The sequence below is a fragment of the Ornithorhynchus anatinus genome, chromosome 21 (assembly GCF_004115215.2).
Source record: "Ornithorhynchus anatinus isolate Pmale09 chromosome 21, mOrnAna1.pri.v4, whole genome shotgun sequence".
Taxonomy (NCBI): domain Eukaryota; kingdom Metazoa; phylum Chordata; class Mammalia; order Monotremata; family Ornithorhynchidae; genus Ornithorhynchus; species Ornithorhynchus anatinus.
The window spans coordinates 2,187,958-2,200,062 of record NC_041748.1 but is presented as its reverse complement, the minus strand read 5'-3'; the positions used below and the strand labels follow the sequence as shown (position 1 = coordinate 2,200,062).

The 12,105-nt window shown below is 62.1% G+C and overlaps 1 protein-coding gene across 2 annotated transcripts; it reads left to right on the top strand.

The window, feature by feature from the left end:
- Positions 1–1,230: 1,230 nt before the first annotated feature.
- Positions 1,231–11,792, top strand: TTLL9 (tubulin tyrosine ligase like 9). 2 transcript variants are annotated; one of them, XM_029048653.2, is made up of 14 exons: positions 1,231–1,336; positions 2,100–2,143; positions 2,784–2,897; positions 3,683–3,794; positions 4,642–4,827; positions 6,798–6,866; positions 7,954–8,044; positions 8,789–8,829; positions 9,071–9,158; positions 9,262–9,320; positions 10,008–10,204; positions 10,795–10,908; positions 11,369–11,490; positions 11,586–11,792. In XM_029048653.2, the coding sequence occupies exons 1-14, from the start codon at positions 1,322–1,324 to the stop codon at positions 11,654–11,656; spliced, it is 1,323 nt and encodes a 440-aa protein (XP_028904486.1). In that variant the 5' UTR covers positions 1,231–1,321; the 3' UTR covers positions 11,657–11,792. The 2 variants fall into 2 exon arrangements, with proteins under 2 accessions (XP_028904486.1, XP_039771057.1); XM_039915123.1 differs by lacking the exon at positions 8,789–8,829 and having other exon boundaries at positions 1,232–1,336; positions 9,145–9,158; positions 10,115–10,204.
- The last annotated feature ends 313 nt before the right edge of the window (positions 11,793–12,105 follow it).

Genomic DNA, 12,105 nt, shown 5'->3' with positions numbered 1-12,105 from the left:
AAACACTAGGGTAGAGACGAGTCTTATTATAATGGTAATTGTTAAGGGTCTACTATGTGCCCAGCACTGTTCTAAGCTGGGATAGAAACAAGGTTATCGGATTGGACGCAGTCCCTGTCCCGCTTGGGGCTCACAGTCTCCATCCCCATTTCACAGAGGAAGGAACTGAGGCATAGAGAAGTGAATTGACTTGCCTAAGGTCATTCAGCAGACAGGTCGAGGAGGGGGGATTAGAACCCAGCCCCGTGCTCTACCTACTACGCTACGATGCTATTAATCAATCAGTCGTATTTACTGAGCGCTTATTGAGTGCACAGCACCGGATTAGGCGCTTGGGAGAGGACAATAGATAAATAAAACAGACACGTTCCCTGCCCATAACGAGCGGACAGTCTAGAGGGGGATGGAATGAATGAATGAACGAATGCATGAATTTGTATATATTTTTATTACCCTATTTATTTGGATAATGAGGTGTCCAGCTCCTTGATTCTATTTATCGTGATTATGTTTTGTTTTTGTCCGTCACCCCCGATTAGACTGTAGGCCCGTCATTGGGCAGGGATGGTCTCTATCTGTTGCCCAGTGGTTCATTCCAAGCGCTCAGTACTCTGCTCCTGCCCCTCTCCCGTCCCATCCCCTCAGCACTGTACTCGTCCGCTCAACTGTATATATCTTCATCACCCTATTTATCTTGTCAATGAGATGTACATCACCCTGATTCTATTTATTTGCTATTATTTTAATGAGATGTTCTTCCCCTCGATTCTATTTATTGCCATTGGTCTTGTCTGTCCGTCTCCCCCGATTAGACTGTAAATCCGTCAGAGGGCAGGGACGGTCTCTATCTGTTACCGCTTTGTACATTCCAAGCGGTTAGTACAGTGCTCTGCCCATAGTAAGCGCTCAATGAATACTATTGACTGAATGAAGCGGGCACCTGCGCAGCCCCTCCCCTCCCCGGCGCCGCAGCCCCTAGAGGGCGCACGCGCACCAGTCCCCTCGCCGGGATTCGGATTCTGCGCATTGGAGGTTCCCGATTCCCTCCCTCCCCTCCTTAAGCCCCGCCCCCGGCCTGCGGCGCAGGCGCAGGCGGCGCCGCCTCCGGGCACGAACGCCCCGCCTCCCGCGCTCACTGCGCAGACTCGCGGCACGAGCCCGCTCCCCCCCCCCCCCACGGCGGCCGTGCGGACTGCGCAGACTCCGGGCGTCGCCGTCTCCCCCGCCCCCTAACGGCCGGGCCGTTGCCATGGCAACAGGGGAGGCCTGGTCGCTCGGGGACTGAGCTGAGCGACGCCGGGGGGAGCGGGGCGGCGGCGTTATGTCGCGGGCCCGGGTAAGGAGCGGGGGAGACGACCCCCGACCTCCGACCCCAGCGCTGGGGCTCCACTGGACCTTTTCCTTTTTTTTTTAATGTTAAGCGCTCACTCTGTGCCAGGCACTGTGCTAGACGCCGGGGGAGGTAGAAGCTAAGCAGGATGGATCCAGTCCCCTGTCCCACGTGGGGCTCATAGTCCTCATCCCCGTTTTCCAGATGAGGGAACTGAGGCCCAGAGAAGGGAAGCGACTCACCCAAGGTCACTTCTCTACTGTTGCTGTGTCCTAACTCTGTTGAACGCTCTTAAGCACTCGGCACAGTGCTCTGCACGCAGTAGACGCTCAGCACATGCTACTGTGGGTTGCTAAGATCGTAATCTTCTTAATAATAATGGGGGTAATCGTTAAGCGCTTACTACGTGCAGAGCACCGTACTAAGCGCTGGAGATAATCGGGTCGGACACGGTGCCCGTCTCACACGGGGCTCCCAGTCTTCATCCCCATTTTCCAGATGAGGGGACTGAGGCACAGAGAAGTGAAGTGACGGGCCCAAGGTCACACAGCAGAGCAGGATTAGAACCCAGGTCTTCCTGACTCCCTGGCTCGGGCTCTGTCCACGAGGCCATGCTACTTCACTTCTCGAGGGCGAGGATCGTTTCCGCCAACTCCACCGGACTCTCCCAAGTGTTTCGTACAGTGCTCTGCACACGGGAGGTGCTCAGTAAGTAGCACGGATGGATCGCCTCCCCTGACTTGAACTCACATCCCTTCTCTTGTTGCAGAACCTGTGCTGCAAGAGCCACGGCTACCCAAAACTGAAAGAGAAGTAGGTGGTCGATTTTTATTTTTTTTTAAAGGTATTTGTTAGGTACTTATTAGGTGCCAAGCACTGTACTATACTCTGGGGTAGATGCAAGATGATCTCCCAGGCACTTATAAATGTTCAATAAATACCACCGATTGCTGGAATGTAAGCTCCTCGGGGGCGGGGTTTGTGTCTACGAACAGTATAGGACCCTCCCGAGCACTCAGTACAGTGTCCTGCATAAAGTCAGCGCTCCTCTAGACTGTCAGCTCGTTGTAGGCAGGGAATGCGTCCGTTTACGCTTCTGATGTCCTCTCCCCGGTGCTTAGGAGGGTGCCCTGCACACAGTCAGCGCTCAATAAATACGAATGAATGAACAAATACGATCGATTGCTTAATGGACTGTACTAAGTGCCAGGGAAGCTGTAGAGATGCGACACGTTTCCGGTCCACAAGGAGCTAGGATGTTAACAGCCTACTGGTAGTCATGGGATTTATTATTCCTCTGAGGGGGAGGACTGTACTGAGCACCCTCTGTGGGGGAGGACTGTACAGAGTCCCGTGCCCCCCCATGGGGGGGTATTGTGCTGAGAGCTCTCTGGGGACACTGTACTATATGCCCTTTGCGGTCACTGTACTTAGCGCCGGGGGGGGGGTGGAGGGTGGGGGATCTGTCTTGCAGGGAACCAAGACCGTGTATCCGATTCAAGTGCTCCCTGGTCAACACCATTTTAGATGTCCTCCACCAGAGGCCCGGATGGGTGGAAGTTAAAGAGTAAGAGTCATGGCGGGGATGGCTGCTTATTGGGCGGGGGAGGTATCTACCACCTCTCTTCTCTTGTCCTCTTCCAAGCACTTAGTACAGCGCCCCACGCACAGTGAGCGCCCGATAAATACCATCAATGGACCGCCAGACTCTCAGCTGGCGGTGGGCAGGGCACACGTCTCATCTCTGTTGGACTGTCCTCTCCCAAGCGCTCAGTACAGCGTTCTGCGTGGAGTAAGCGTTCAATGCATACCGTTGATGGATTCACTCATTCTTACCGAGCGCTTACTGCGCGCAAAGCGCCGTACCGAGCGCTTGGGAGCGGACAGTAGAAGAATAAACCGACATACTTTCCCCGCCCACCACGAGCTGACGTCTAGAGCCGGGCTTGGCGGATACGTAGTGAGCGCTTAACCCGAGAAGCAGCGTGGCTCAGCGGGAAGAGTCCGGGCTCGGGAGTCGGAGGTCGTGAGTTCTAATCCCGGCTCCGCCGCCTGTCAGCTGGGTGACTTGGGGCAAGTCGCTTCTCTGGGCCTCAGTGACCTCCTCTGCAAAATGGGGGCGAAGACTGGGAGCCCCACGTGGGACAACCTGACGGCCTCGTATGTACTCCAGCGCTTAGAACGGTGCTCGGCACGTAGTAAGCGCTTAACGAATACCATCGTCGTCATCGTTATCATTGACAAATAGCATGGAAACCAGAAATCCGGGGGGGTGGGAGGCGAAGGCGGGGACGTCCTCTCGACGGTGGCTCTGTCCCCTCTCCGCTCCCCGCCGCCCCCGACTCCCCACAGCGAGGGCGACTGGGACTTTTACTGGTGCGACGCCAACTGGGTCCGGGAGAGCTCTGACCACACGTACGTGGACGAGCACGTCCGCATCAGCCACTTCCGCAACCACTACGAGGTGAGTCTGCGACCGCCCCCACTGGGGGTGGGGGAGCTCCAAAATGGCGGCCCCATGGCCCGTCTTCCTCATCGGAGCTGGCCTCGTGCCTGGGGCGGATCCAAAACGGCGGCCTCCTGGCCCGTTTTCCTCGACGGAGCCGGCCTGGTGTCCGTGGAAGATCCAAAGTAGTAATCTCCTGGCCTGCTTTCCTCAACGGAGCTGGCCTCCGATCTGTGGGAGATCCAAAATGGTGGGCTTTTGGCCTGTTTTCCCTATTGGAGCCGGACCCGTCCCCGTGGCAGATCCGAAGTGGTGGCCCCCGGGCCCTTCTTCCCTATCGGAGCCGGCCTGGTGTCTGTGGAAGGCCCCGAAATGGCGGCCTCCTGGCGTGTTTTCCTCAGTGGAGCCGGCCTTGTCCCCGGGGACGGTCCAGAGTAGTGGCTTCCCGGCCTGTTTTCCCTGGTGGAGCTGGCCTCCCCCTCCCGGACTCCCCAGATCCCCATCCCCGGTCTCGCCCCTCACGCTCTCCCCCCCTTCAAGAATCCGTCAGAAAATCACACCACCTCCGGGAAGGCTTCCACGATCAAGCCCTCATCTCCCCTAGCTCGTTGCGGGCAGGGAACGTGTCTGTCGTCGTCCTCTCCCGAACGTTCAGCCCAGTGCCCCGCACCCTGTATGCGCTCAATAAACCCGATCGAACGAGCCGAGGACGAATCCGTCCCGAGCGTTCAGGACAGCGCTCTGCGCGCCGAGCGGACGCCCGGTACCCGGCCGGCGGCGGACGGATCGCCCGCGCCCGGAGTCGGTGGGGACGGTCCCTCCCCTCGAGGAGGTTTCCAGTCCGGTGCCGGTCCCCCCCCTCCAGCTGACTCGGAAGAACTACATGGTGAAGAACCTCAAGCGTTTCCGGAGGCGCGTGGAGCGCGAGGAGGGGAAACTGGAGGCCAGGAAGTACGACTTCTTCCCCAAGACGTTCGACCTGCCGTCCGAGTACCACCTGTTCGTCGAGGAATTCCGCAAAAACCCCGGCACCACGTGGATCATGAAGCCGGTGAGCCCCCGGCGAGGCGGGGGAAACGACCTCGGCGAACCCCGGAGGGGAGCGGAATCCGAAGCCGGGCTGCGGGCTCGGAGGACGTTGCGCCGGGCCCTTCCCCGCTCCGACCTGGTTCATTCAGTCGTATTTATTGAGCGCTTACTGTGTGCAGAGCACTGTCCTAAGCGCTTGGAAAGGACCATTCGACAACAGAGAGAGACAAACCCGACAGTGGGCTCCCAGGCTAGAAATCTGGGTTGGTCGACATTCAGTCAGTCGGCGGCGGTTCTCGAGCGCTTATCGTCCGGTCGTATTTATCGAGCGCTTACCGTGACGACGATGATGGTACCTGTTAAGCGCTTACTAGGTGCCCGGCGCTGTTCTAAGCGCCGGGGGAGATACGAGGTCATCCGGTGGGCCCCCGTGAGGCTCCCGGGCTTCATCCCCATCTGACAGGTGAGGGAATTGAGGCCCAGAGAAGTGAAGTGACTTGCCCAAATGCAGGGCGCCGTACTGGAGCCGTTGGGAAAGTACGGTACGACGGTAAATATCGACACTCCCTGTGCAGAGCACTGGGCTGAGCGCGTGGGAGAGCCCAAGACGACAGAGTTGGTGGGCGCGTTCCCTGCCCACAGCGAGCTGGCAGTCTAGAGGACGATCGATGGTATTTATTGAGCCCTTACTGGGTGCGGAGCGTCCCTTCGAAGATATTTATTAAGTGCTTACTGTGTGCGGAGCACTGTACTAAGCGCTTGGGGAAGCACAGTACAACGATAAAGAGTGACATTCCCTGCCCACGACGAGCTCACGAGGGGCCGACAGCCTACAGGACGTTCAGTCGATGGTATTATTGAGCGCTTACCCCGTGCGCGGCACTGTGATAAACGCTTGGGAGGCCCGGGCTCCTTCCACCGGGCCACATTAATTTCTCCGCCTGACCGGCCGATCGAAACCCAACCAGTCTCGCAGTTGGGGTCGGAGCGTAGGGAGGAGAGGGGATTTAAAGGGCTAAGCGCTTAGTACGGTGCTTTGCGCGCAGTAAGGGCACACGATCGGACGAAATGCGACGGATCGAAGGGGTGAGCGTAGAAAGGGAATTTTCGCCTCGAGCCCCGCGAGTCGCAGCAGGGAATCGTCACCAGCCACCGCCGTCGTGACAAGCCGTAATTTGCGCTAATTGGGAACGGGGAACTGCAAATTAAGAGGAGCGACAAGGCGCTTATTAAATACTGTCATTAGGGCTATTGTTTGGGGCGGCCGTGTGGGTGTAGGAGGCGACTCGTGATCTCAGAAAGCCGGAGGGGGGGGAGAGAGAGAGAGAGAGAGAGAGAGAGAGAGATATCTCGACCCAGGGTTCCTGGATTCCGATTCTAGGGACCCTGGGTTCGAATCCCAGTCCGACACACATTGGCCATGTGACCACGGGCGAGTCGCTTGGCTTCTCTGGGCCTCCGTCCCCACCTCTGTAAAATGGTAATTAAGAGCACGAGCCCCGACGAGACCGTGCCCGATAAGGGCTAAGCGCTTAGCACAGTGCCCGCCACATAGTAAGCGCTTGAACAGCACAAAAGAGCAGACAAAAATCAGTTTGCTTCTCTGGGCCTCAGCTTCCTCCTCTGTAAAATGGGGATTAAGAGCGTGAGCCCCGTGTCACGGGACGGCGGCCGTGTCCAACCCGATGAACTTGGATCTCCCCCCGCCCCCAGCGCTTCTTACATCGCCCCTACGCTACTCTACATAGTATAGTAAGCATTATATACCACGAAAAAGAGAAAACCGAAAGTTCACTTCCCCGGGTCTCGGTTTCCTCCCCCGTAAGATGGGGAGTCAGTCCCCGAGCTCCCTCCTCTTTAGACCGGGAGCCCGGTGCGGGCCGGGGCCCGGGTCGGAGGCGGCGACCCGGTAGCCCCGGCCCCGGCGAGGGGCTCGGCGCTCGACCCTCTGGGAGGACTGAGCCGCGGCCTCCACCCCGGCGCCGATTGCAGGTGGCCCGCTCCCAGGGCCGAGGCATCTTCCTCTTCCGGAAGCTCAAGGACATCATGGACTGGAGGAAGGTGACGGGCCGGCCGCCCCCGAACCCCCCGGAGACCCCCGAACCCTCCGCCCGCCTTCCTGCCCTCCTCTTCCTCCCTCCCTCCTCCTTCCCTCCTTTTCTTCCTCTCTCCCTCCTTCCCTCCTCCTCCTCAGCTCCTTTTCCTCCTCCCTCTCCTCTTCCTCTCTCCGTCCCTCTTTTCCTCCCCCCTTCCTCCTCTTCCTCTCCCTCCTCCCCTCCTCATCTTCCTTCCCTCAGTCCCTCTTTTTCCTCCCCCCTCCTCTTCTTCTCTCCCTCCTTTTCTCCCTGCCCCAGTCCCTTTTTCTTCCCACCTTCCTCTCTCCCTCCGTCCCTCCCTTTCCTTCCTCGTCTCTCCCTCCTTTTCCTCCTTCCCCGAGTCCCTCGTTTCCTTCCTCCTCTTCTTCCCAAAGTCCCTTTTCCTCCCTCCTCTTCCTCTCTCCCTCAGTTCCTCCTTCCCTTCCTCCCTCCCTCCCTGTCCCCCCTCCTTCCTTCTCTTCCTCTCTCCTTCCTGTTCCTCCCTCCCTCCTGTTCTTCCCTCTCTCTTTCTCTTCCTCTTCCTCTTGTTCCTCCCTCCCTCCCTCAGTCCCTCTTTTCCTTCCTCCCTGGGTCTCTCCTTGCCTTCATCTCTCCCTCCTGTTCTCTTCTTCCTCCCTCCTTCGGTCTCCCTTTCCCTCCCTTCTTCATTTCCCCTCTTCCTCATCTCCCTCCTCCTTCCCTCCTCTTCCTCCCCCAGTCCCTCTTTTCCTCCCTCCTCTTCTTCCTCCCTCCCTCCTCCTCTTCTTCATCCCTCCCTTTCTCCCTCCCCCCCGTTCTTCTCACCCCACCCCCATTGGAGGTGGGGGGTGGGCAACACAGCCCCTCCCTAAGCCCTCACCCCCACCCCAATCGGAGGGACCCCGGCCCAGCCCCCGCCCCCCGGGGCCCGAGACCACCTTCAACCCGGCAGGTGCCCTCGGGGGTGGTCCCGGGGAGGGAATCTGGGGGGTGGAAGAGAGTGGGCCCAGCCCATTCAAGATGGCGGCCCGCCCAGCCCATCCAAGATGGCGGCCCCCAGCCAACGGGCTTGGGCCCGGACCCTCCCTCTCCAGAACAATTCCCGCTCAGATGACCGGAAGGAAGAGGCCCCGGTGGAAAACTACGTCGCGCAGAGATACATCGAGGACCCCTACCTGATAGGCGGTGAGTGCGCCGGCCCCACAGTGCGCGGCCCATCCGCGATCGACCGACCGACCGACCGACCGGTACCGATCGAGGACGTGAGGGCGGAAGGCCGGGCCAAGCGTTTGGGAAACCGTAACGAAAGCGAGGCCGTCGAGAAGCGGCGCGGCCCGGCGGGGAGAGCCCCGGCGCCAGAAGGCCCCGGCTTCTCCTCCCTTGTCTGCCGCGGGAACTCGGGCAGGCCCCTTCACTTCCCTGGGCCCCGGTCTCCTCTCCTGTCAAATGGGGACGAGGACTGTGAGCCCCACGTGGGACAGGGACCGGGCCCGACCCGATCAGCTGGAATCTACCGCGGGGCCTAGTACGGTGCCGGTCACATAGTGAGCGCTTAACAGACGCCGTCATCGTCGTCATCGCTATCACCGTCACGAGAAACCCAGCACCGCCAGCCGTCGGCGGTGTGACCTTAGGCCAGTCCCTTCCCTCCGGCGCTCCGAACGGCGCCGGGCGCGGAGCGAGCGCTTAACGCGCACCGTCGCCCCGATTGCCGCCCGGGCCTCGGTTCCCTCAGCCGGAGAGCGGGGGGCGAAGCCTCGGCCGCCGCGGGCGGGCCGGGGGCCGGGGCCAACCGCCCGGCCCCGTCGCCCCCCCGGCGCGAGGCGCGGCGCCCGGCGCGGAGTGAGCGCCGGAGGGACGCCGCGGTCGTTATTCCGGGGGGCCGGGCCGGGGGGCGGCTCGGGAGGGCCCGGTCCTCCGCCGTCGCAGGTCGCAAGTTCGACTTGAGGGTCTACGTCCTGGTCATGTCCGTAAGTCGGGCCCCCTGCCCGAGGTCGGGGGGGAGGGGGCCGGGGGCGGGGAGAGGGGCTCGACGGGTCTGGGGGGAGGCGGTGGAGGAAAGGGGGGACGGGGGCGGATGCGGGGGGCGGAGGGGGGCGACCCCGGGGCGACCGACCCCGCCGGGGGTGACCGACCCCGCCGGGGGTGTCCTCCCCGCTCCCCCCCCCCCGCCCCCGGCCCGCTGGGCGTCGGCTCGTCGGGTGTGACCAGTACTCGCCCCTGCGGGCCTGGGTCTACCGCGACGGCTTCGCCCGCTTCTCCCACACGCGCTTCACCCTCAGCAGCCTCGACGACCACTGTATCCCCCGCCCGGGGTGGGGGGACGGGGCCTGAGGCCGGAGGGGGACGGGGGGCGGGGGCGTCCCGGAGCATCGGTGCCAAGGATCCTTAGCGCGGGGGAGACGTGCACCTCACCAACGTGGCCGTGCAGAAGACGGCGCCCGCCTACGACCCGGACAAGGTCCGTCCCGCTAATAATCGTAATCATCATCATCATAATAATAATGGTGCTCTTTGGTAAGCGCTTACTGGGTGCCGAGCACCGTTCCGAGCACCGGGGGAGATACGATGTCGGTATCGGTTAAGCGCTTACTAGATGCCGAGCGCCGTTCTAAGCGCCGGGGTAATAGTGATACTGATAATGTCGGTCTTTGTTAAGCGCTCACTAGGTGCCGAGCACCGTTGTGAGCACGGGGGGAGATAGGACGTTGGTATTTAAGCGCTCACTAGGTGCCGAACACCGTTGTGAGCACGGGGGGAGATACGAGGTCGGTATCGGTTAAGCGCTCACTAGGCGCCGAGCACAGTTCTAAGCGCCGGGGTAACAGTGATAATAATGACGAAGGTATCTGTTAAGCGCTTATTAGGTGCCGAGCACCGTTCTGAGCGCCGGGGTAATAGCGATGATGATAAAGACGAAGGTATCCGGTGAGCGCTTACTAGGTGCCGAGCGCCGTCCTAAGCGCCGGGGAGGCGGGAGGTCACCGGGCGGTCTCCCGGGGGGCTCCCGGGCTTCACCCCCATTTGCCAGAGGAGGGAACCGAGGCCCCGGGCGGGGAAGGGACCGGCCCGGGGTCGGCCGGCCGACGGGCGGCGGAGCCGGGATTCGAACCCACGCCCTCCGACTCCCGCCGGCGGCCCGGGGCAGGGCTGCAAGTGGTCGCTGCAGCGTTTCCGGCAGTACGTGACGGGGCGGCACGGGGCGGCGGCGGCGGCGGGCCTCTTCGGGGCCACGGGCGACCTGCTCGTCCGCAGCCTGCTCAGCGTCCACAGGGTCATCGTCAGCGACAGGCGCCGCTTCCAGCTCTACGGCTACGACGTCCTCATCGACCGCCGCCTCAAGCCGTGAGCCGGGCCCCCGCGACCCCGGGGGGACAGAGGGCTTGTTGTTGAGCGCTTACGCCGCGGCGGGCGCCGCGCCAAACGTGGGGTAGATCCAAGCTAATCGAGCCGGACCCGGTCCCCGTCCCACGTGGGGCCCCCGGTCTTCACCCCCGTTTTCCGGAGGAGGGAAAGGAGGCCCAGAGAAGGGAGGGGACCGGCCCGAGGTCACGCGGCAGACGGGTGGCCAAGTCGAGATGAGAACGCAGGTCCTTCTGACTCCCGGGCCCGGGCTTAAACGTGCTCGATTTTACGGCAAACGTACCCTGCGCTGAGCGCCGGGGGAGAGCCGAAGATGTTCAGAGGCCGCGGGGGTGAACCCGGGCAGAGCCCGGCCCTCTAGACCGTCCGCTCCTCGTGGGCAAGGGAACGTGTCTGCCGTCCCTGCTCTACCGGACCCTCCCAAGCGGTCCGTCCGGTGCTCTGCACGCTGTAGGCGTTCAATAAATACCACTGATGGATGGGGGGGGACCCGGACCGTGCTTTTCGGAGGAGGAAACCGAGGCCCAGAGAGGTGAGGTGACGGGGACACACCCCCCCCCCCCAACCCGCAGGTGGCTGCTGGAGGTGAACGCCTCGCCCTCCCTCACGGCCAGCAGCCCCGAAGACTACGAGCTCAAAACCTGCCTCCTGGAGGACGTCCTTCACGTGGTCGACATGGAGGCCAGGTGAGGCCCCCCCCCCGCCCCCCCCAACTCGATCAGGGAAGACTTCCCGGAGGCCGCGGGCTCAGCCGCCGAGATGCCACGAGAAGCGGCGTGGCCTAATAATAACCACGATGATGGCGGTGTGTGTGTGAGGTGCTTACTACGTGCCGAGCGCCGGGGGAGATGCGGGATCGTCGGGTGGTCCCACGGGGTGCTCCCCGGTGGCGCCCGCACCCGGTAAGCGCTCAAACGGAGGGACCGACTCATTCGTTCCGTCGTATTTATCGAGCGCTTACTGCGCGCAGAGCACCGTTCTGAGTGCTTGGGAAGTACGGTGAACGAATGGCCGTCGGCCTCGGGAAGTTCCGCTTCGTCGCTCGTCTCCCGTGTCCCGACGTGGCCCCGGTCGTCCGCCGCCCCCGAAGATCCCCCCACCCCTCCTCCTCCCCGAGCCCCTCAGCGCCCCTCTCCCCCACCGCAGGCTGACGGGGAAGGAGAAGCGGGTCGGGGGCTTCGACCTCATGTGGGACGACGGACCGGTCGGCCGGGGGGACGGGGCCTGGGACGCGGCCCGCGGGGACTTCGTGGCCAACACCCACCTGGGTACGGAGACGCGGCGCGGGGGTGGTCGGGGGTCGGCGGTGGGGGCGGGCCCCCCGGTTCCCCTCCTCTGAGGCCGGTCCCCGCTTTTATTTCAGGATGCCACAACGACCGGGAGAAGCAGCTGAGGGAACTGTTCCGCTCCCTCTGGCACCAGAAGAAAGCTTAGGCCTCGCCGCGGGCGGGGGGGCTCCGAGACACCTCCCCGGAAGCACCCCTTCCCCGCCCCGGCCGGGTAGCCGGGGAGGGGTCCGGTCGGTCGGGCCTGCGGGAAGCCCTCTGTGGCTATTAAACGATTCGGGTCACCCGGTGCCGTCTGGTGGCGGGGGAGGCGTCGCGGCGCTTCATTCATTCACTCGATCGTATTGATTGGGCGCTCGCTGGGTGCAGAGCACTGGACTGAGCGCTTGGGAGAGGGCGATTCAACAATCGACGGACACATTCCCTGCCCGCGGCGGGCTTCTTCTGGGCACGCGTCACCCGTCACCCGGGGACGGGTTCGTTCGGGAATCGGCAAGAGGGAGAGAGGGGAGACCGGGTATGGAAAGCCTGAGGTTTATACAGAATCTACTCCGCGAGGCAAATCGAATTATTGGATTGTTCAGACGCAGGGCGGTG